Source organism: Clupea harengus, chromosome 1 (genome assembly GCF_900700415.2).
Source record: "Clupea harengus chromosome 1, Ch_v2.0.2, whole genome shotgun sequence".
NCBI lineage: Eukaryota > Metazoa > Chordata > Actinopteri > Clupeiformes > Clupeidae > Clupea > Clupea harengus.
The window spans coordinates 18,133,467-18,154,426 of record NC_045152.1 but is presented as its reverse complement, the minus strand read 5'-3'; the positions used below and the strand labels follow the sequence as shown (position 1 = coordinate 18,154,426).

The window sequence follows — 20,960 nt, the reverse complement described above, 5'->3', positions numbered from 1 at the left end:
TTCTGCATACCTACCAACACTATTAAGACTCTGCTAAACCTCTGCTTGCTTATACACTGAATGAACTTCACTGGATGCAACTGTGGAAATCTGCCTTTGACTTACACCCATACATCACAATCAACTAATTCAAAACCAAGGCAGCACAAGCTACTGAAAAGAAAAGAAAAGTCTGTGTTTAAGGATATGCTATTGGAACAACCTGTAACAGTTTGGCTCATAATGTCTGATGATAAACAACTGCCTGTGCCCTGAAGACAGACATCACACAGGCTTGCAGGAGGCTCGAGAAGAGAGCAGAGAAGTCTGAAGTGGAGCACAGGGCCAGAACTCCACTGAGATCCTGGTGACAGCGCCACATGATGCAGAGGACAGAGGACAGCAGGGTGACCTCACAGCATGCCTTACTCTCTTCCTTCTTCTCTTATTCTGGAGTCGTTTCTTGGGTTCTATTTGTCCCAAAGCAGGTGCAGTGTGGGCTGACTGGGCGCGGGCCACATATCCCACGTACGCTCTAGCTCTCCCTCAAGGCTTTGGTCCAGACACACTACAGACCACACACCCACGGGGAGATATGGACACAGACCAACAAAAACAAACGGTGCTAGTGGTGGCAGATGTAAAAAGAGATGGGAAGATACATATCCAAGCAATCCAAGCTTGAGAGATTGAAAAATGAGACAAAGAGAAAGACAAATATAGTGTAATATATAGTATGGAGAATAAGGAACTAAGACACATAGACAGAACCGGCATGTTCTACTATTTGTGGGTGAGCCTATGAGAGGCCTTTTGAGGGTGTGAGGCAGAGCGGTGCGTCTTAGCTCACCAGTCTGGCAGCACCAGTTGGCAGAAGGGTGGGGTGGGGTATGTATCACCACTGAGAGAGAGCCGGCCTCTATTTCTCAACCTCGGGCTGAGAGCCAAACACCGGGCCAACGCTGCCTCTGGCCAGGAACCAGCCAAGCAGTTAGCAGCCAAGCATTTAGCTTCCACAACAGTTATCTCCAGGAGGAAAAAAAAGACCCCCCCTGTAATTTCCAGTAAATCACTGGCCCTAAATGTACCAACACTACTTCCAAAAACCCTTTGGCACTCAAGCCTTAGATGTGACAAATAACGCAGCTTGCAGGCCTTGAGGCAAACCCTCACATTTCCCTGAAACTCAGCTAAATAACAGGACCCACCAGGTTATTTGAAAAGGGAGGCGGGGAAAGCATATTGGGGTTATAAGGGAAAGGCAGTTCAAGCAGGCATCCATAGCCCTAGCTAAATGACTGAAGATTAACAAGCCTCAACTAAACAACACCTACCAAACTCTGTAAACTCTTGCTGGACTGCCCCTGACCTACACGCTGTAAGAGCTGACAACACTGAGCACCTGGACCTTTCCACTTCACGGCGGCCTCGCAAGGGCTATCCAAAACAGGAACAGAAGATAACCTAGGCACCACTTTCATTCCCTGCCACTAAAAATGCCTCTTCTCACTTTCAGTAGCAAAAAACACTTTCATGTTCTGTAAGGCCCATCTGTGTGGTCCTGTTTGGAGCCAGGAGGCTGTGCAATTCTAATTCTAATGCTTTGTGGACTAGAACTGGGTTATATCTCTGCCAACACTGAGAAGAACGAGAACCAGCCCTTTTCTGTAACTTTTGAGATCAGAACGCCCATATCACAGCTCCAGTCAGACATTGCGTAATAGTGATTGCATAATGCTGTACGCCCAAAGATGTGCACAACAGTATAGCCACCCTAAAGACATGCGTTACGAGTGGAACAGGTTTCAGTCAATACATGATTTTGTGTGAATCTTGAATAAACTATCATGTAGACACAAAAATATACATCTAAGAAACAAGAAATGAGGTCTGTACATTGAAACTACTGGTGTGTGTGGGGAAGGTATTTAAGGATTATTTTTCTTGGCCAACTGCAGAAAAGCTTATCAAGACCATAACAAAGTATGTATGCTTGCCTGTATTCAAAGCTAATCTCAAAGGAACGTTTCTAAACTCAATTTTTGAACTTTTACGTAACCCAACACTATTCTAGACTAGAACTAACTTATTCACGAGTTCTAGAAATCATGTGACCTTTTTTCATCCAGGTCTAGTCCGTGTAGCACACATACACACATATATAAACTTGTCAATTTTTTGGGGGAAATTTGTGTTTTGTCAATTATTTCCCCGTTGCAATGGCATTGTATTTCATATCGTTGGAAAGCCTGTTTACCTTAACAATGATATCCAACTTGTAAGGATCATGCATTTGTGGGATGAGCAGCACAGCTATTTATGTGGGTAGCGCCCAAGTCAAATGTGCCAAAATTCTCTATTCCCCTGTTGGTATCGACTCTTGTTTTGGGTTGTTTGGTGGATTGGATGATTGAACTCTCGATCAGTAACAAGGAACAAACAAGACATATTGGCAATTTTACACTTTATTCATTTAATACAGCGTCAGGGAGAGAATGGAATGGTCTGCCATGAGTCCAGACTTCAAGCCAATTGAACACTTTTGGTATCAGCTTGGGCGTACTGTACGTGTACCACCACGACCTGCAACGACTCCTGGTTGAGGAAGGGAATGCCATCCCACAACAACGTGTGACCAGGTTGGTGACCAGCATGAGGAGGAGGTGCCAGGCTGTTGTGGCAGCGTATGGATCTTCCTCCCGCTACTGAGGCTCCTGACAGTGTATTAAATGAATAAAGTGTAAAATTGCCAATATGTCTTGTTTGTTCCTTCTTACCGATCGAGAGTTCAATCATCCAATCCACCAAACAACTCAAAACAAGAATCAATATCAACAGGAGAATACACTGTTTAGCATTGGCAGAGAATTTTGGCAAATTTTACTTGGGCGCTACCCATGTAATCAGCTGTGCTGCTCATCCCACAAATGCATGATCCTTACTAGTTGGACATCATTGTAAAGGTGAATAGACAGGCTTTCCAACGATATAAAATACAATGCCAATTAGCATTGTAACAACAGAGGAATAATCTACCAAACACAAATTTCTAAACTTTTTTTAACGAGTTTATATATATATATATATATATATATATATATATATATTCTTGCCAACCTGAATGATATTATAGTAAGCGTATTCTATGAGCCTTTATTCAGTTGACACAAACTTAAAGTTATCTTGGTCCAATCTGTGTGCGCAGATAGGTTTTTATCACTAATACACCACTCCCCCAACTCCAGACTTAAAGCAAACATTTGGTTTAGCATGGGTTAATCAGATTAGCTGTATAGTAAAAAAAATGCTTCACTTATTCTTTTAGTGCCTAGACATTTACAGCAGTTCAACAAATCTATGGATGAATGCCACAGCAAGGAACAGCCAAAACAAGTAGACAAATATGTCTGCCCAATCCTCTCACACAGTGCAAGGTTAACTGGGCCTTATTATGCCATTCAGAGGAAAAGAGCACTCTGTGTCAACACACCACAACACACACACACACACACACATACATCCACCTATCAGTACTCTGGGTTTTGGGTGAGGGTCACGTCGCTGCCATCATTGAAGAGGGAGCACAGCACGCCACAGCCATGCAGAGCTTTTCCGAGTCATGCACTGGCCTCCTGATAAGAGCTGAACAAATCACATGGAGCTCGGACCACTCTGGCCCTCATCACAACGCACATCTGCTCGGGAACCACGGCAACACATGCAGGTCACTGGGGCGCAGATGAGTCATTTGCCATGCAGCCCCATGTCCCTACTTGTTCCACTGGAGCCTCTGCATATAATCATGTAAATTGGACTAGGAGAGGTGCTGGTGGTCCATTTGGTTTGAGTAACACAGCATGTGGCTGCTACTCCAAGCAAAACAGACTATTGCTTTTGCACAAAAGCATGAAGTAGTTAGGCCTAGCCCCTTGTCCATGGATAATAACAGGTAAATAACCATAAAAACAAATAAACTGCTCAGAAGGGAGCTCCAAGCATTAAAATATACGTTTTAAGTGAGGTTTAGACTATAGCCAAACAAATATGAGTGGTAGAGGAAGACAAACACCAAAGAGAAAACCATGCCTAAAGTTAACTGAGTTTAACATCTTAGAAATTCCATGAAAACTAAACCGTCTCTTTTCCAACTCACTAAATATAAGGCTTCAGGGGCTCTGTTCACAGGAGTGAGGCATGAATAAGGCCAGATGAAGACCCCTGACAGGTCAATAACAGGTTTAATGTAATCCACTTATCGCTCGACTAGGTGGCTTCATGAGGACTGTGAAAATTGACGCAAATTTGATAACATCAACATTGTAAGATTAGATAGTGTTCGAACCAACAGAGCTTTTACATAATGTCAACTGTATAAAATGGTGAGGATGGAAACTTCAAATAAAATACAACACATTTGCATTGTTTACAGTGATCTTACGTTACCATATGCTGAAAACGTTCACTTAATGTTACTTCCCGGATTATAACATTGGGGAGCCGTAAAAATGACTGGGTTGCTTTGGGTGGTGTTTTGGAGGAGGATGACAAATCAGAAAAATATGTCAAGCAAACCCTTTAGTTTTTGCTAAGATTTCGATATACGCGAGCTGGCCAAGTTCTACTCAGGTCTCACCTAGCTAACTTAGTAGGTGATTTCTTCCAAACGTTTAAATTACTTCCTGACATTGACAACGATGTAACGTTAAGTAGTTAGCTTTGTTAATGACAGATATGTGTATTTAGCTAGGACCGTACACTTAAGATGAATATATTTAGATTCATTGCCTGCTAGTCGTTTACGCTCTTCAGCAAGACTATTTAGCTAACTTAGCTGGCTAGCAATTTCACAAACCATTCTTACCGTTTGCGGCACGATGCAGGAGATCAACGTGAAAATGCACCATACAAGGGCCCGACTACACACTCCCCACAACATCTTCCGAACAGCAGGCCAAGTTCATAAACACAACGAAAACTTTGGTAAGTCAAATACTGCTCAAGACAAGACCAGAATCACAAATGTTTAAATTGCGTCTTCCTCCATGCTGTTTGTGTTTGTGTAGCCAGCTTGTCTCTCGCCTGCCTGTACTACTCCGTCTAGTCCTTTCCTGTTGGCGTAGAGGTGGGATGTGACGTCACCCGATGTATGACGCAGAGGGGTACATTTTCTGATAATATATTTTCTCCAGGATCTTAAAAAATATTTCTGTTCAAAACTTAAATGTATTTTAACGTTTCAGAGTGAACGTAAATTATCTAGATAGCATACATATTTTAGGATTTTGCAGCACAATACGCGCCGGAAGTGCGTATCCCTTGAAAAGGATGTTCCGTTTCTTAGCGCACTTCTTCAGAGGGTGCACGTCCACAGGTTTGGTAGGGCTTAAAGTTTGCTGGCTGTCCGTAAAAAAATGTCTCTCACAAACGTTAGGCGATGGACCCGTATCGTTTTGATCGTGATTAATGTACTAGTTGGCCACAGTGGTAACATTAAGTTAATGGATAGGGAAGGGTCCTGTTCATGATTTTTTCCCCCTACGGAAGCAATGTAGCTGAAGCAAAAAGCTACTTGAATTGGTGAGTGTAAGTCGACACACTTGATTGCATTATGTATGACTCCTTGATACGTGTGTAATTATTATTTATGAAAAGTGACTGCCTCACTCAATCGTGGTGTTTTCTTTGTAGGAAAACTGCCTTGGGTGGACACCGTTGTGCTTCGCCATGGCACGTGGTCGCCAGCATGGCTTCTGCAGTAGAGGAATGAGGCTAAGGACGCCAAGGTCTGGCACGGGTTTAATATTTGACCGTTTCTAAGTTCAGAATGATGTTTGATGCGTTAGACTTCTGACCTACGATGAAGTTATCTTTAATCAATTCACTGACGATGAAATGCCATTTTGTCCTAGTAGATTTTTTACGTGTAACTACTTTGCTTAAAAACCGTTGTCTTGTTGCAGGAGTATGGAGTACATTGTTTCAGACTGAGCTGCAGATCAACCTACTGTCCCCTGACTTGCAGTGGCCTTCAAATGGAAGGGTATGTAGTCTCATGCTGGCACACTTAAATGAAAGGCTGAACTGTAACTTAACCAGCAAGTCAAGAGTGATGACTTTGAATGCGTTAGACTTCTGATAAACCGTGAAGTCACTTTCTTTCACTGACCTGACTTTGTAGTCTGTAGGGGGGAAATGGATTAAGTGCCTTTTCACGTGATTGAGGAATATTTATTTTTCAGGATGGACAATGGTGTGGAGTATGGTGAAGATATGAAGACCTTTTTTTCTTTCTTTTTTTCTAAAATATGTTTTGTTAAACCAAAAAATAAATTGACTTTCAAACATGGCCACTACTTTGTTGTTATTTTAAATACCTGGCACTGCCTTTGAACCTGTGTTACCCTTTCCATGGTTTCATAGGCCAAGCTGCAGTGCAACAGTAAGTGCTCTTGTTATAACTGGGGCTTCTTGGCTCTTTCACCAAGTTGCTCTTTTAAGAGCAAGCTACATCTATGTCTGAAGGTATGTACCTTGACTTGTATGGGTTATTTTTTTCTGCATCTGGAGCAGATGGATCATCTGACTTGTATTGTAATATTACCATTCTGCCCAGTCCAAGCACATCTCTGAGTGTAATGTGGTAAGTCTCCAGTAAAGAGGTAGATCTACACCTGGGTTGTTGAGGTTCTCATAGACTAGAGAGAAATTACAGTAAATTAAAATGATCCTTTCACCCTTAAATTTTGATATATGATAATAAAAAATATAATTGATGGCCTATACAGGTCTGCCTACATAAGTGTCCTGGTATCAGAAACCAACTTCCCTTGACCACTGATTAAACATCTATTGCTGTTATATAGTAAATTGTGAACATGTCCGCCTGATGTACTTTGTACGTAGGGAATAATTTGTAGACGTATATGGTTGGATTTTGAGCCTCATGTAGTTCAATACTTGAGGAATTGCCCAAAAATGCTCTGTGGAAAAGGTTAGAAACAAACGGATGAACTCCAACACTGAAGCAAAAGATTTTTAATATGTCCCTCGTGTCCAAGCTGCCATGACACAAAAAAACACCATAATTAAACAACAGCGATGACATTTGAAATAATGAAACACAAATATTTGGCATAAGAAGCACACAGGCCAGGAAACAATATAAATAAATAAAAATTACCCCAATGTATTCACATTATGGCACTGGGGATGAAAATACCTTTTACCATGAGTGAAGTTGAAAAATCACTACTGTAATGGGAATGCCCTATAGAGAACATGCTAGAATCTACTGCATGGCTGATGAGCGATGCTGATCTCGAAGGCACTTATGCCTCCATGAAATTCCGCTTCTGTGACAGTTAAGTGCACAGATGACAAAATTATTCATTCTCTGTAAGCTGATAAAATGACGATGAAATGCACATATCCATTCATTTTGTAGAAAACATTTTTTTCCTTAGTGACCAGTAATGCTAATGTTGACATTGAGACAGCAGTTTTGTCACACACAAGCTCACATTTTGATGAATACAAAAAAACTGCACTTGCACACTATAAATGACACTTTTTTTCTGTAATTGCACGTATAGCTTATACGCCTTAACTGCTAAAAGAAAACAACATTCTTTTCATAATGTTACTGGACAACAATATATATATAATACCAGAAGAACTGATAATGTGACTTAGAACAGCACAAAGAGTCTGGACAAAATAAACCTACTTCCTCCCACTAAGAACAGAGTGGATATAAGATGACAACTCCTACTTACATTCATTAAGCCCGCATTGATGAAAGATTAAGACACACATTGCTTTTGGCTGTAAAGATTGTAGATTGCCCCCACTCTCTCCCCACTTACTCTCTGCAAAGCACTTGATTGAGAAAAGTAGTTCTGGGGAGGCATTGGGTTGTTAAAAGACAAAGTCACTAACCTCCCACTTCAAAACAAAAAAAGTGACACCTGGTTCGTCTGCCCAGTTGGGTGTGAGTGCATTTGGTGACAGGATTAGTCCGGTGGGAGGCGTGTCAGCTGGTATTGTTCATGAACACAGTGATGTTGATCTATTTGCATAAGTCGGATGCCAACGCTTCATGACCCAGGCAACAGAGGGGTGGGAGGCAATGAGACGAAGGGATGTGTGGGATTGGAGTATGCTTTGTCTTCCAGCGCTAGTGCATGTGTGTGTGATGAAAAGCATTTGATAATCATCACATTACATATGCATCCAGACACACACACACCTATACACGGTCTGCAACATACAAGCGTCATGGATGGCTCAGAATCACACCCACTCGATGGCTTGGACGTGTGACCTGTGCACCTGCACCCATAAACTTGAATGCTTTCATCATTATTCCTCGATAATCCAAAAAGCATGTGTGCCTTCAAACACTCACCCGTACATAGACAAGTACACAAACATACACACACCCGCCAAAAAAGAAAAGGTTTGGTGCTGCTGCTTCACATGTCGGGTCTTTTTTTCCCTTTTTCTTTCTGTTGACTTGTTTCCACTTGGAATGCTTGGGTTTGCAGTGCAATTGTACATGCTATGGTAAAAATGTCCCAGTAAAATCCTCAACCGCCTACCTCTCCTTTCTCTGTCCCTCCTCAGAAAAGGGGACGGTGGACAAAAGGCTTTCAAACTTCTCACTGGTCTTTTTGAGATTCTATATGAATCATGGAATTCCCACATGTTCCTTCTCTGTGGAGACATGGATGTCCAGTATCCATGACATTCAGTAGTTCTGAATGAAGTTCAGGGGATTCTGTAATGTTTTCATTCATGGCTCCATTCCCTCATAGGCTCTGCTTTAAAAGTCTTGCCTAAAGGAAGCCATGGCAGCCATTTTGTCTTCTCACTCCGCTGTGCATTTTGTTTTCATTTTCCCTGAAGAGAGCCGTTTTGTCACATGTCGCTCTGAGTGGAGAGTTCAGAGTCACAGGAGAACTCAGTTTCCTTCAAAGCGTCCGTCATCACTGCTAACAGGCTCGTGTTTGAGCGTGGGTCCATAGCAGAGTGCATGATGGGTAGCCAAATATCATCCATGTTTGGCATGACAAATATTTTCTGTGAAAAAACAACAATATGAAAAAAGGTAGACACTGAAATGATTATTACAACTTAGGCACGTGTCCATACATGTCAAATGACAGATACTTACACTCGGAGATACTTTGATATGGCTACATGTTGTCCTACCTACTTTTCATTAACTTGCTGCATGTGTGCTTTGGAGGAGGAAATCGTGATGGAACACCCACCACAGAACACCCAAGAGAGTCAAAGAACCATAGGCGTGTGGACTGTAATTATGGGTTCCAGGAGTCACACACAAGGATCACTCTTGCTTTATTGCTTTGCTTGTACAATCAGCAAACAGTTAGCTACCCCTCCAGCAAGCCAAACTGATCATTAAAATAACAGTGGTAAGATGACAAGCACATTGCTTTGAACCTCAGACAAGTGGGTGGCCATAAATGAATGACACTCCCCTCTAAAATAGTCCCATTGGCATCCTAAAACCATTGAAGTCATTTATTCTGCCTCAGAGGGAATGCAGGCAGCCAGGCTAGAACAGAGGAGCATCCTCAGACTCTGAAGAGGCTTCAAACACGCACATGTAAAGAGGTCATAATAATTACCCAACACATACCAATGAAAGGAGTGAAAAGTCACTATTTCTCAATTCATGTTTTAGATGCTATGATGAAAATGTATTGAGGAGCTCACCCAGTACACTGGAAACTAATTATACTCTAAACGGAATTTAAAACAAGACAAAACTCCACTTCTAACCTGAAACTCCTGGTCAAGTTTTTTCTCAATCCAGTCGGTAACGTGGGCAAAGGTCACCTCTCTCTCCCCCAGTTTGGGACGAGCCTTCAACTCCAGGTGCGGGGGGCTCCGGAAGCCATACCTGGAATCATGACATTGTGTATCAAACCAAAGGTCATTATATCCTGGATTTCTTTTCCCATAGTTACCTTTAAACTGACGCATGCATTGGCATAGCTTGTTTTACACTGTAAAATGGACTCACTGATTGCTGCTCCTGAATACCTTAAAACCTGACAATTACAACTACAACCAGCAGAGGGCAGTCATCAGTTAAACTTTTCCATTAAGGGGCAAATTGGTTTAATCCTTATGGGCTTATCCATATCATATAAAGGATATAGATGCATCTTTTGACTACATCTGATTGTGTGTGGACACTTTTTATTCCCAATGTGAGTCAGCTGTAATAAGCCCCTATTTGCCAACAAGAGAGAGAAGGTGGACCCAAAGAGGAACTTACCATATTCGGTCGGTGGGGGGCGGAGGGATGTTGACTGCCAGTGTCCCTTTGAACTCCTGCACTTCCACAGTAAGCAAGAGGGGGGTGTTGGACACCTCCTCCATCTTCTTCTTGATGAACTCTGTCTCAGTGGCTTTCTGGAAATACTTGGACTTGGCAATCTTGTCCATGAAGCGTATGATCTTGCTGGGCCGGTGGCCACCAACGTAGCTAGGAGAAGAAGGGCCATCTTGAAAAGTGAGTCAGACTCAATCTCTTATTCATAGAGCAGCCTCCGCCTCCCCTCTCACATGTCACTTTGCTTTTTGCTCATTTACAGGGTCTGAATCAGAGATTATTCTTTCCTCAAATCCCCCCTCTCACTCTGTAGCTTTCTTTCTCTCACCCTCTCTCTCGTTCTCTCTATCCTGACACATGATCCCAGTTAAGAACTGAGCGTGACATTTTTTGGAAGTTGCAACAATACCATGACTTCATCAACATTTCTAACAGCCAAAATCAGTCATTGAAATGAGCGGTCCGTTTTAGTCTCACACCTTTCCGCCCCAGGAGGGAGGGCTTTATCTGTGAAAACTTCCTGCGGCTCCTCTTCATCAGATGATCCAGCACTAGACGACTCTTCATCACTGTCAGCCAAACAGTACATCCGTGGCCTTGGCCTAGTGCATGCAAACCCATGGACATATATACATATACATGTGCACAGACACACACACACACACACACACACACACACACAGACACACACACGAAGATAGACAGAGGAACATGTTTTAGTAAGCGCAGACATCTTTGATTTCACCTGTCTATCTAGCGGCATAATCAGAGGTGAGTGTTAGCCTGTCTCAACTCACCAGTGGAATAATGGTGCCAGAAAGGAGTGCGTCCAGAGAGATAAAGAACACGGCAGAGAGAAATATATGCAATTTAACAAGTAATAGCATAGGAAGGAGTCCTAATGAATGTGACGGGATGTGCAGTGAGCCCAAAGAGCTTTTAAGTGATTTTAAGTACAGATAGCCCACAGGAACAGCTTCACACATGCTGATAGCAGTGACTGCATTACAATACAGTGTCGCTACTTCCAGAGATTTTGCTGCTTTGAAAGGTCAGTGGTTTTCAAGGAGAATAGAGACAGCTGCTCTTACCCCTCTTTCCCCTGTTCACCGAGCCCCTCTCCCTCCTTCCCCAGCCGGGCCAGGTTCATCTTGGTCTCCAGCGTCATTAGAAAGGAGCCATGATAGGAGATCTCCAGATCAAACCACAGGCCTTCAGGGGGGGGGGGGGGGGAAATCCTCTATTAGATAATGTATTTAAACACGCATGGAAGCTGCTCAGGTCGCTGATACAGGGGGGGAAAAAGACATCATACAGTTTTACAGAAGAGCATTTCTCGATGGCTGTTATTGCTATGGCAGTAAACACACAGCACAACTTCACAGAAATATGAGAGGTCAAGAGCGAGCCAGGCCTCCTCCTCCTCCTCCTCCTCCCTGCAGCTGAGCTCTTTACATAACACGGTGAACGTTTCAGAGCTCCAGCATGGTGGGCAGGGAGGTTTCACTTCTGACTCAGCCCTCGCCACTCAAGTCTGCGATGGATGAACAAACTCCATCAGTGATTCACAGGTACATCTGCATGAAATCCACCACAGACATTCCATTTGCATTTATGACTCATCATCTCCACTTATGTTAATACATGTTATTTTGCCGGTCGGTTTTGACCGAACATTTTATTCCAATACACTGGCATTGCTTATAAGAGTACTGATTGATGATGTTGAAGTCTGACCGTGTTTGAGCTCCATTTAAATAGCCTTTTACAATAAAGATGGCTCTGAATTGATTGTTTGCCAGCACTAAAATGAGTGTGTCCCCAAACTCACACACACACAATACTGGCAGACCTTCTCTCCAAACCAAGTGATGGCTCATTGAAGTCCTAAATGGGGCTCCTCTTAAGAGACACCTCAGTGCGCTGCTCATAAATTGGCCAAGCTGGAGAGGAGACACTTCATTAATCTGACTACTAGAAGAGCATTCCCCCACTTCCAGCCATGACACCAGCTATGTCCTCAGGCCACTCTCACTTCAGGGTTTCACTGCTTGTTTTGTTCATTTTGCTCAACATCTAAAACAGTATCTTACCACAATCCGCCTAGAGAAGCATCGCTCAAAGTGGCAAAGTGAATTACCAGATATTCATATCTCAATGTATCAAAGTTTCTCTTCTTGATTTGCTCCATCATTTTCTAAATAATATTTCATCTATTAATCTAATTAATCAGGGCTATTCTGTCCCAGCACATTCTTACCTTGATGATCAACATAGGGTTTAGAGGCCTTCAGTATCTTGGGTATAGTGACGCCCATGTCAAGTTCAGTCAGAGTTAGCTCATTCATAAAGTATGGCAACTGCAACAGCACAGAAACAGTCAGACAGCAGCAGGGTTGTTCATTCACAGGAACTTTTCCAGCTAATCCATTTTAATCCTTAATTTATCCATGTAAGGCAGTGCAGAGCCAGCTAGGGGTTCTTTTCTAGACTCTGGAGTGTATAACGTATGGGGGACAAAATGGACACGGACACACACAAACATACATGCACATAAGCACACACACGCAAACTGGGAGAGAAAACTAAACAGGGATCATGGATAAGCGTTATTGTGTTCCCAGTCATCCTTCTAGACACAGAATATGTGTGACTAACTGGTTGAGAGACGCCTACCCGGATCTTACTCAGCTTCATCTGGATCTTCTTAGACACCATGTCAGCCCAGTACTTCTCCCCTAGGAAGTCCCAAAAGATCCTCCCTATCAGGGCGTTAGCCCAGGCCTCAGACTCACACTCTTCCCCCTGATTGTCCAGCACCTGGAGACAATATAGAAAAAACGACAACAATTGGTGAAGAGGAGCTCCAAGTTAAATGGAATTAAACATTCCATAATGTGTAATACACATACATGTGTAGCTGAAAGCAAGTCTCTATCAGCTTACAAATCTAAGTGTTTTAATTCATGACCAAACAAAGGAGACCTAAGCAAACATGATTGAACTACCCAAGGCCTCTTATATCAAACCTTTTCAAGCTGTGTCTGAATCTCCATTTGCAGTTGTTTTAAATGCCAGTTACATTCAGTATACATGAGCACAAGTGAGGTGACCTAGCGTGAGCTACCTGTTTGCTAGCCCCTGGGCTGCTCGGCGCGCTGGGAGAGGGGCTGGTGGGGCGACTGGTGGCCCCTGGGCTCACGTACTGAGCCATGTACACGCTGTAGTCCAGCACATTCTGCTTGACCCCCGCAGGGAGCTCCTTGGTCCGCGGCTGGGACTGCAGCGCCTCCTCCAGACTGCCCCGGCTACTGCTGCGGCTGTGGGACAAGCCCCCATGGGAGGGCAGGTAGACTGGGGGAGTGATGGCACAGACATTTGCTATCATGGATTTAATAGGCAAAAGTAACATTTAAACCATTTAAACATCCATGTCATTAGTCACGGCAATGTACAGCTACAATGCTACATCAAAACACAACAGAATAGGGACTGAATTTCGATTATAGAAGTAATCGAGTAGCTACATCAATTCTCGAGTTTCTACATTAACACCGAGTACTTGTTAATCACGTGAGGCTAGAGTAAGAACTGAAAATGGGTCCGATTCTAAATACTGTTAATTGTTAGTATTGACTACATTTCCCATACCGCTTTGTTTGGAATCGGGATGAAGCAGGTTTTGGAGGGAGTTGAGAGCCGAGAAGAAGAGTTGAAAGTGTTTTGGATGGTGCTGGATGAAAATGCTGAAAAGTGTTTCAGCTCCGAACTTGGCTACACTAGTAATAACCATAGACATATATAGTATATATGGTAAGGGTTTTGCACTAGCTCCTGCGCAGACTCAGTTTTCAGTAAGAGCGCTTGGTGAAGAAGAGGAAGGATGGTGACAGTAGAAATCAATGACTTAATGCCAAGTTCAAAGACAGTACAATTCTATAAGATGATCCATGTCGTGGTGTTGCATGTTAGTGGCAAAAGGATTGTGAGGTAATGCAAAAAATTGTGAGGTAATGCAAAATTGCGTGGGAACGCTAAACTTTTTGGCAAGAACTCAAAAGTATTGCGAGGGAATGCAAAGGTAGCTCAAAAAAAAAAATCCCACCATGACCTTTAGGGGGCTCTGTAGAGAGCACCCCATCATAGTTGCATAGTCTTTTAATGATACAAGACACCTCCCATACAACCCCCCCACTGAGTACTCCAGTAGCCTACTCCAGTGTTTCAGGAAACGATTACTCAAATGATGTATGCTACTTGTGCAACCCCTACTACAGAACAGAAGGATTTACGATCATAGCAGACGGACTGTTGCCTTCTCTTTACAAAACGGGCTCATACACTGTGTTTTTCCATAAACATTCAGCATTGCAGTGGTCTATTTTATATTTTATATTCTGCACCGTATGTAAAGCCCCAAAGCATAATTATCAATGCACAAGAGATATCCCTTCATGACACTGAAGCCTGCCAGTCCAAAACAATTTACTGATGTGCTGAGAAAGTGCTGCAGTAAGATATTTGGCTTTCATATTCACAGTGCCCACACTAAGGAGGCTTACTCAGCTGAAACATACCACCTGCAAATATCAACCCTCGAAATCTCTCTAGGATAGCATCTCACTGCTAATCTATTCTAGGCTGCGGATGCCAGCAAGGGAGAGAGGGCTTAGGGTCTCTGATGGGCTCTTACCACCTGCTATGCTGGCAGGCCTCCTTGCCTCAGGCTTGAGCCTCGACGCAAAGAGAATCCGACGGAACCACTCCTCTTTCTCCCGGCCAGTCCTTCCGAAGAGGTAGAGTGTGAGGTCGCCAGACTGCCTCCTCACCATCCCCTCCTCACTCCTCGAGCTGCCACCCTCCGGCCTTTCGCCCCCAGACGCGGGTCTCTCTTCCCCAGTCTCAGGCCTGTCTTCCTGGGCTCTGGCCATGAAGTCCTCCTGGGGACCCAGCTCAATGCAGATGGGGTACTTTTTGTTCCACACACGTTTTCTGGCCAGACTCTGAGGCACCAGAGAGATCTGCAGACAGAGATGAGTCCAAACTCAGTTCCTCTCAGAGAACCATGGGAAAGATCAAATGAGCACAGGAACAGCCAGAGCCATGTGTGAAGTTGGGTTTTCATACAATCTGATTTTTCTGATTTTTCTGTGCCATTGTGGCAGGAATTCTTTCCACTGACAATATATATTGGAATGCACTATATTTGTTTTTAATACAGCGAAACGTCTTTGGAGCATGGGAACGCATGATAAAACATTGTTGGGACCTCTAGGTGATTTAGCATGAAATGAGCCAAAAGCAGCGAAGTGCAGAATGCAAAGTTTGGTTAATACTCATGTTAACAAAGTTATCTCTAAACACACACATGCATGCAGACACACACACACACACACACACACACACACACACACACACACACACACACACACACACACACACACACACACACACACACACACACACACACCTACCTTGCTGTCGGATAGGTCATAGATCTTCTGGCTGATGTAGCTGACGTCGGGTTTGGGCTCGTTGAAGGCGGCTCGGCGGGGGATGTTGCGGCTGGGTTTAGACAGACGCAGCGTGGAGCCCTCCAGCCTCACAAACACAGAGTGGGTAAGGGTGGCGTGGTACGTCTCTGGGTCGTAGCTGACGATCTCATTCATCCAGCCCTAAAACACACACACACACACACACACACACACACACACACACACACAAACACACACACACACATGTACAGAAGGGTGTCACATCAATAGCAGCCAGGTTGTAGCCTCAACGGTGTGTCTGTTTCTGTTTCATCCTATAGAGGTTCCCACCGGTGGGAAAATAGTTTTTTATTCTTGTTGTCAATATGCCTTTAAAGCTCTGCGAGTTTTTGTCCTAATCATAAAAAGAACACCCCCAGAAACCTTTAATCTTCTACATATATGGCACTTTCGCATCAATGTTTTTAGTTAGAGGAAATATACAAAAACATCAAGGCATGACAGACTACCTAAAAAAGTCTAACAGGCCTGTGTCCCCTAAGGGTTAACTTCAGATGACATGATTAACATGCTTGACTTCTGTTGTGATGGAACAGTCTGATGTTGATGTTGAATGACAACATTTATGAAATACTGCATGAAGATATTCCAATTTCCTATATGAAAGATCCATTCTAAAGATTAGCATGTGTTAAATGTAATGACATTGGTATGCCCTCAAGTCCCAGTAGTAAGGGGGGGGACTAGCAAGGCCGTGGAGAGAAGAGGAGAGCCTGGCTAACTATTTGCGGTTATGTTTTAGTTGGAATTAGTTGCCGTAATAGAACCTTTGCATAAATAAATCATTTTGTTTTGGAAACGCTACGTTGTGACAAGTCAGAAGTTAGCCTAAGAAGCCAGCTCTTCACTAAGAACCATGCTTCTGTAACCTGCGTTGTGTAGATAAGCACAGTTCTGCATCAGACTCAATCTCGCAACCTCAGGCATGGGAGGCAGGCGTGCTAGCAAAGAGGCTATAACCCATGGGTGTGAGCGTCTGTCGCTAGCACGTCTCTTAAGGTGTTGGGGAGTGAGGTTTACTCACTGCACAGGACTGTACCCGCTGGCTGCTGTTACACTTCTAAAGCAACTAAGATGAGATGAGAGGTGAATGTGTCTCCGGGGGCTCTATTGCTTAGGGACCAGGGACCTGGTGAAATCACCCTGCAATGAATGCACACGCACTGTCAAAAGGCAAACGATAAACAACATTGAACACCTTTGTTGTTATCTGGTCTAATTACGTGTATTTATATACTGCACACTGAAGCCTACATCCATTCATTACAGTTCTGGGTCTGAGCCGTATAGATCGATGAATCCATACATGCAATTCAAGTGGCATTCACAGTGGAAGTATTCACTACAGCTAAGATGAAGTAATAGAGTATGTATTACTTTTTTACAGAGTTATGTGTCCTCCTCAGTCTACATAGACATCTCAACCCCTTCAATCACCTCAAAAACACTTTTTTTTGACAAGCAGTAATGGTGTGATAAAGGTTACATCATCATAAGAGGGCAAATGAAGTCTGAAGGAGAGAGAGAGAGAGAGAGAGAGAGAGAGACAGGGCAGGGGGTGGCTTGTTTAGTATGGTGTGGACCCCGCATGGTCCACTCTCATCATTAACACAAGGGCTCCTCTCCCTGCCACAGCTGTGGCCTCAGGCCCCTTTCCATCTCTCCACACAGTCCAGACAAGTTCACCTACATTTATGTAAGTGCTCACTCCCTCACCTCACTCACCTCACTCACCTCACTCACCCACACACACACACCTTCACAGTCAAAATGGAAGCATGCTCTTTCTACATTTCGGATGTGATTGGTCGAACATTGCTAGCACATGTGAAGTTACATACACACACATCTACATCTACATTGATGAAATGGGATGAAATGGGATGAAATGTGATGAAATGGGATTAAATGGGATGAAATGGATGAAATGTGATGAAATGTGATGAAATGGATGCCTTCAAATGTGGCATGGTTAGACATATGGTGGCATGGTTAGACATATTCAGAAACAGATACAGTCAAATGCATTCATGGCAGTCTACAGTCTCCTCAGTGCCCTATTAAATAGCTTCATCAGTTCCACAGCAGATAGCACTGGAGAGTAGAGGACAGACGCCATAGCAGAAGCCATAACGTACATCTTCACAGGTTTTGGTAGAATTTGGTGGTGCAACATAACATATTCTTACAAAACTATGACCACCAGTATGTTTTACAACACACATTTTACAATTGAATAGGAAATAAAGGGCATATCGAATGATTCAGATTCTGGAAAGTTCTTAATGATCTCCATTTTGTAGCTACTTAGTGACTTTACGTCACAGAGTGAGATTTTTAAATGTAGGGTTGGAAAGTCACTAAAACAAACGTACAGGTAGCAATGAGCTATACTGCTAACTGCACTGTTTAAGTGATGAATAATACTGTGCAGGTTCACACATCAGAGCCCAGTTAGTATGTTCACCATGTGGAAAAGCATGGCCTACCTTAAAAACCCCTGGCTCCTTGATATCCAGCGGTGTCAGGTTCCACCTCTCGCCCCTGCGTCTCCTGGGCAAAGAGGAGCAGGTGAGGGAAGTATGGCGGGGGACTGAAAGCCACACCACCAGGATGGCCAGCATGAAGCCCGCGGCCATGCCCATCAGCACTGCTTCAACATAAGGGGGCAGCGGCAGCACAAAGTACCCATACACTACAGAGATGAGGAGCAGGAGGCTGTTATGGGGCACGCCAGGTGCCTGGTCTTCCTCCTGATCATCATCATCATCATCGTCCTCATCATCAGTGTCATCCTGGCTGTAGGCGCCCGTCAGGCTGCTCTGGCGTCTCTGCGAGGCGGCAGCGTGCCACCCTTCCGTCTCCGTCTCCTCGTCCTGCTCGAAGTCCTCACTGTATAGCTCGCAGAACTCCTCGTCCTCCTGCCTGACCAGGGCAGACATGGTGCAGCGATCCAGCCCCAGGGAGGGGGAGCGGGGGGGTGGAGGCGACCAAGAGGCCACTCGACCGGGTGAGGGGACAGTGATGTCGCTTCTATCCCTCTTCTCCTCGTTCTTGTCCTCCAGGTCCCCCTCCTCCTCCTTGATGCTGTAGCTGGTCTCGGGGTGTCCGTTGAGGCCGGCCAGGCTGGTCAACTCACAGGCGCTGGAGGAGAGGGTTCTGGGGCGCTGGCCGGCACCGGTCACACCGGACCCGGCCGAGCCGATGCCCCCCTCCTCTCCCATGAACTTGCTAAGCAGATACAGGGGCTCGCTCATGACCTCCGACAGACGGCGCCGCGTGTCCTCGATGCGTGCCTCCACCTCTGTAACCTTCATGAACGAGGAGGACGAACGGCCGTCTAGCGGGGAGGCCAGCGGAGACGACGGGGCCGTCACGGAGCCACCTCTGCAGGTGGAGGCCCCAGTGCCCATGGAATGGAGGGCCCCCGGGCGGGACTGGGCGAAGGGATTGAAGAGGTGGCGGTTGAGGCGAGAGTCCAGATCGGGCCTGGCCGTGTCAGTGGACAGGGACTTGACCAGCGTCTTCATCAGATGGCGGCGGTGCTGAGACTGGGCTTGGAGGTGCGGCGGGCGTACAAGGAGAGGGGCAACACCAGCCACTGAAGACGTGGGGGGCTCCCGAGGCTCCCGAGGCTCCACGTCCGAGGAGAGTGACTTCACCAGGCTGAGGAAGGGCTTGGAGGGCAGCGCTGATGCTGGTGCTTGTGGTGTACGGACCGGGGAGGAGCTGGAGGAGAGGGGGTGCGTGGAGGCCGGGGCTGGGGCCGGGGCCTGGGGGGCATCCAAGGGCCAGGAGGAGCTGATGGAGGAGAAGGAGGACGCTGAGGGGGAGGGCTGCAGGATGGCCACGGCGGGAGTGTGGGTACGCGGAGTGGTGCCGACGGCTGCCCCCGCATGACTGTTGAACTCCTCGCTGGCTTCCACAGCCGTCACCACGCTCTGGATCAGCGGGGAGCCGTACAGCTCTTCCTCGTCCTCATCCTCCTCCCGGCCCTGGGCGGAGAAGTGGATGGTGATGGTGTCGCGCGAGAGCGAGCGCTGCACCTGGAGCCGGGGGCCGGGGCCCGAGGCTCTGGGGGGAGAAGAGGAGGTGGGGTCCGGCTCAGCGCGGTCACCAGTGCTGCCTCCACCTCCACCTTCACCTCCACCGCCTGGCCAGCTCATGACTGAACTCCCCTCAGCTCACCACCTGCACACAGAGATAGAGAGAGGAGATAGGTCACACACACACACAGATATACACACACAGACACACACACACACACAGAAACATACACATCACATACACAAAGTGTTTTATTTTCATAAGCTTCTCGAAAGCATTTACTTCACTATAGGCAGTTGCACACAGGTAGACAACTAACTTGTGAATATGGAACCATTCTCTCACATTCCCTCATCTCTCAGCCTGTTTTTTAAAAGTCTGTATTTTGGACCAACTATTGAGGCTCTGGCAGTGAGACACAGGCAGGGGGGGAGGGGGGAGGAACCACAGGGGGCCTGACAAAGGCAGGCACTTTCATACGGACATCCTTTGAAGAAGAAACATCTGTCTCGCTACTTTTTTTTCAAATGGGCAAAAAAGAAAGAGTTCAAAGTAAGAGAATGAGGAGGACAGGAGGCGATGAGGAGAGCCGTTTGTCATCCTGATCAAAGCCACTGGCAAGAGCAAAGAATTCCTGGGTGCAGGCTATATAATTAGCTCATGCTTAAGGAATATGTCCTTACTGTTATTAAACTATTTGGATTTAGCCCCGAAAAAACTATAGCTCTACTAGCTAAGCTTTACCATCTGTAGCAAACACAGAACAAGAAGAAGGAGGCAGAGAGAGAGAGATTGTGTAAAGTCTAGGACACAGATAAGTGTATTATTCCTAAGGTTTGCAGACTGCTAGTTAGCTAGCTAGTTCTCACTCAATCATTTAGCAGAGTCCTGTGAGCGCTGTCACCTCAAAGTAGAGAGAGGAGGGGACTATGCAACTGCATTCTGGCGCTGGCTCTGATCCATTCATCCAATTAATCACAGCCACATGGACCAATTTAATCAGCCAGGAC

At 45.1% G+C, this 20,960-nt stretch overlaps 2 protein-coding genes, 1 long non-coding RNA gene and 1 other non-coding gene across 11 annotated transcripts in view; 2 read left to right on the top strand and 2 right to left on the bottom strand.

Moving 5' to 3' along the window:
* LOC105892090 (serine/threonine-protein kinase/endoribonuclease IRE1) overlaps positions 1-5,106 on the bottom strand; it is a 28,601-nt gene extending 23,495 nt beyond the window's left edge. For all 4 annotated transcript variants that reach the window (XM_031569361.2, XM_031569380.1, XM_031569369.2 and 1 more), the window contains exon 1: positions 4,841-5,106. In XM_031569361.2, coding sequence (XP_031425221.1) covers positions 4,841-4,915 — 75 coding nt within the window. In that variant the 5' untranslated portion in view covers positions 4,916-5,106. The remainder of the gene's footprint in view (positions 1-4,840) is intronic.
* Positions 5,107-5,302: 196 nt separating this feature from the next.
* LOC105891843 lies at positions 5,303-6,495 on the top strand. Of its 2 annotated transcripts, none has more exons than XR_001162032.3 (4): positions 5,303-5,562; positions 5,668-5,762; positions 5,940-6,019; positions 6,219-6,495. It is a non-coding gene; the product is annotated as an uncharacterized LOC105891843 (long non-coding RNA). The 2 variants fall into 2 exon arrangements; XR_001162031.3 differs by having other exon boundaries at positions 5,304-5,556.
* Positions 6,355-6,491, top strand: LOC116222716. The gene has a single exon (XR_004164746.1). It is a non-coding gene; the product is annotated as a small nucleolar RNA SNORA50 (small nucleolar RNA).
* A 504-nt stretch (positions 6,496-6,999) lies between the features above and the next one.
* tex2 (testis expressed 2) overlaps positions 7,000-20,960 on the bottom strand; it is a 29,419-nt gene continuing 15,458 nt past the window's right edge. For 3 of the 4 annotated variants that reach the window (XM_031569310.2, XM_031569315.2, XM_031569325.2), the window contains 11 exons: positions 18,393-20,094; positions 15,823-16,023; positions 15,042-15,369; positions 13,476-13,702; positions 13,025-13,168; positions 12,609-12,708; positions 11,440-11,560; positions 10,828-10,950; positions 10,292-10,501; positions 9,790-9,910; positions 7,000-9,060 (listed from right to left, as the gene is read on the bottom strand). In XM_031569310.2, coding sequence (XP_031425170.1) covers positions 8,899-9,060; positions 9,790-9,910; positions 10,292-10,501; positions 10,828-10,950; positions 11,440-11,560; positions 12,609-12,708; positions 13,025-13,168; positions 13,476-13,702; positions 15,042-15,369; positions 15,823-16,023; positions 18,393-20,069 — 3,414 coding nt within the window. In that variant the 5' untranslated portion in view covers positions 20,070-20,094 and the 3' untranslated portion in view covers positions 7,000-8,898. The remainder of the gene's footprint in view (positions 9,061-9,789; positions 9,911-10,291; positions 10,502-10,827; positions 10,951-11,439; positions 11,561-12,608; positions 12,709-13,024; positions 13,169-13,475; positions 13,703-15,041; positions 15,370-15,822; positions 16,024-18,392; positions 20,095-20,960) is intronic. The other variant, XM_031569334.2, reaches the window with a different exon arrangement.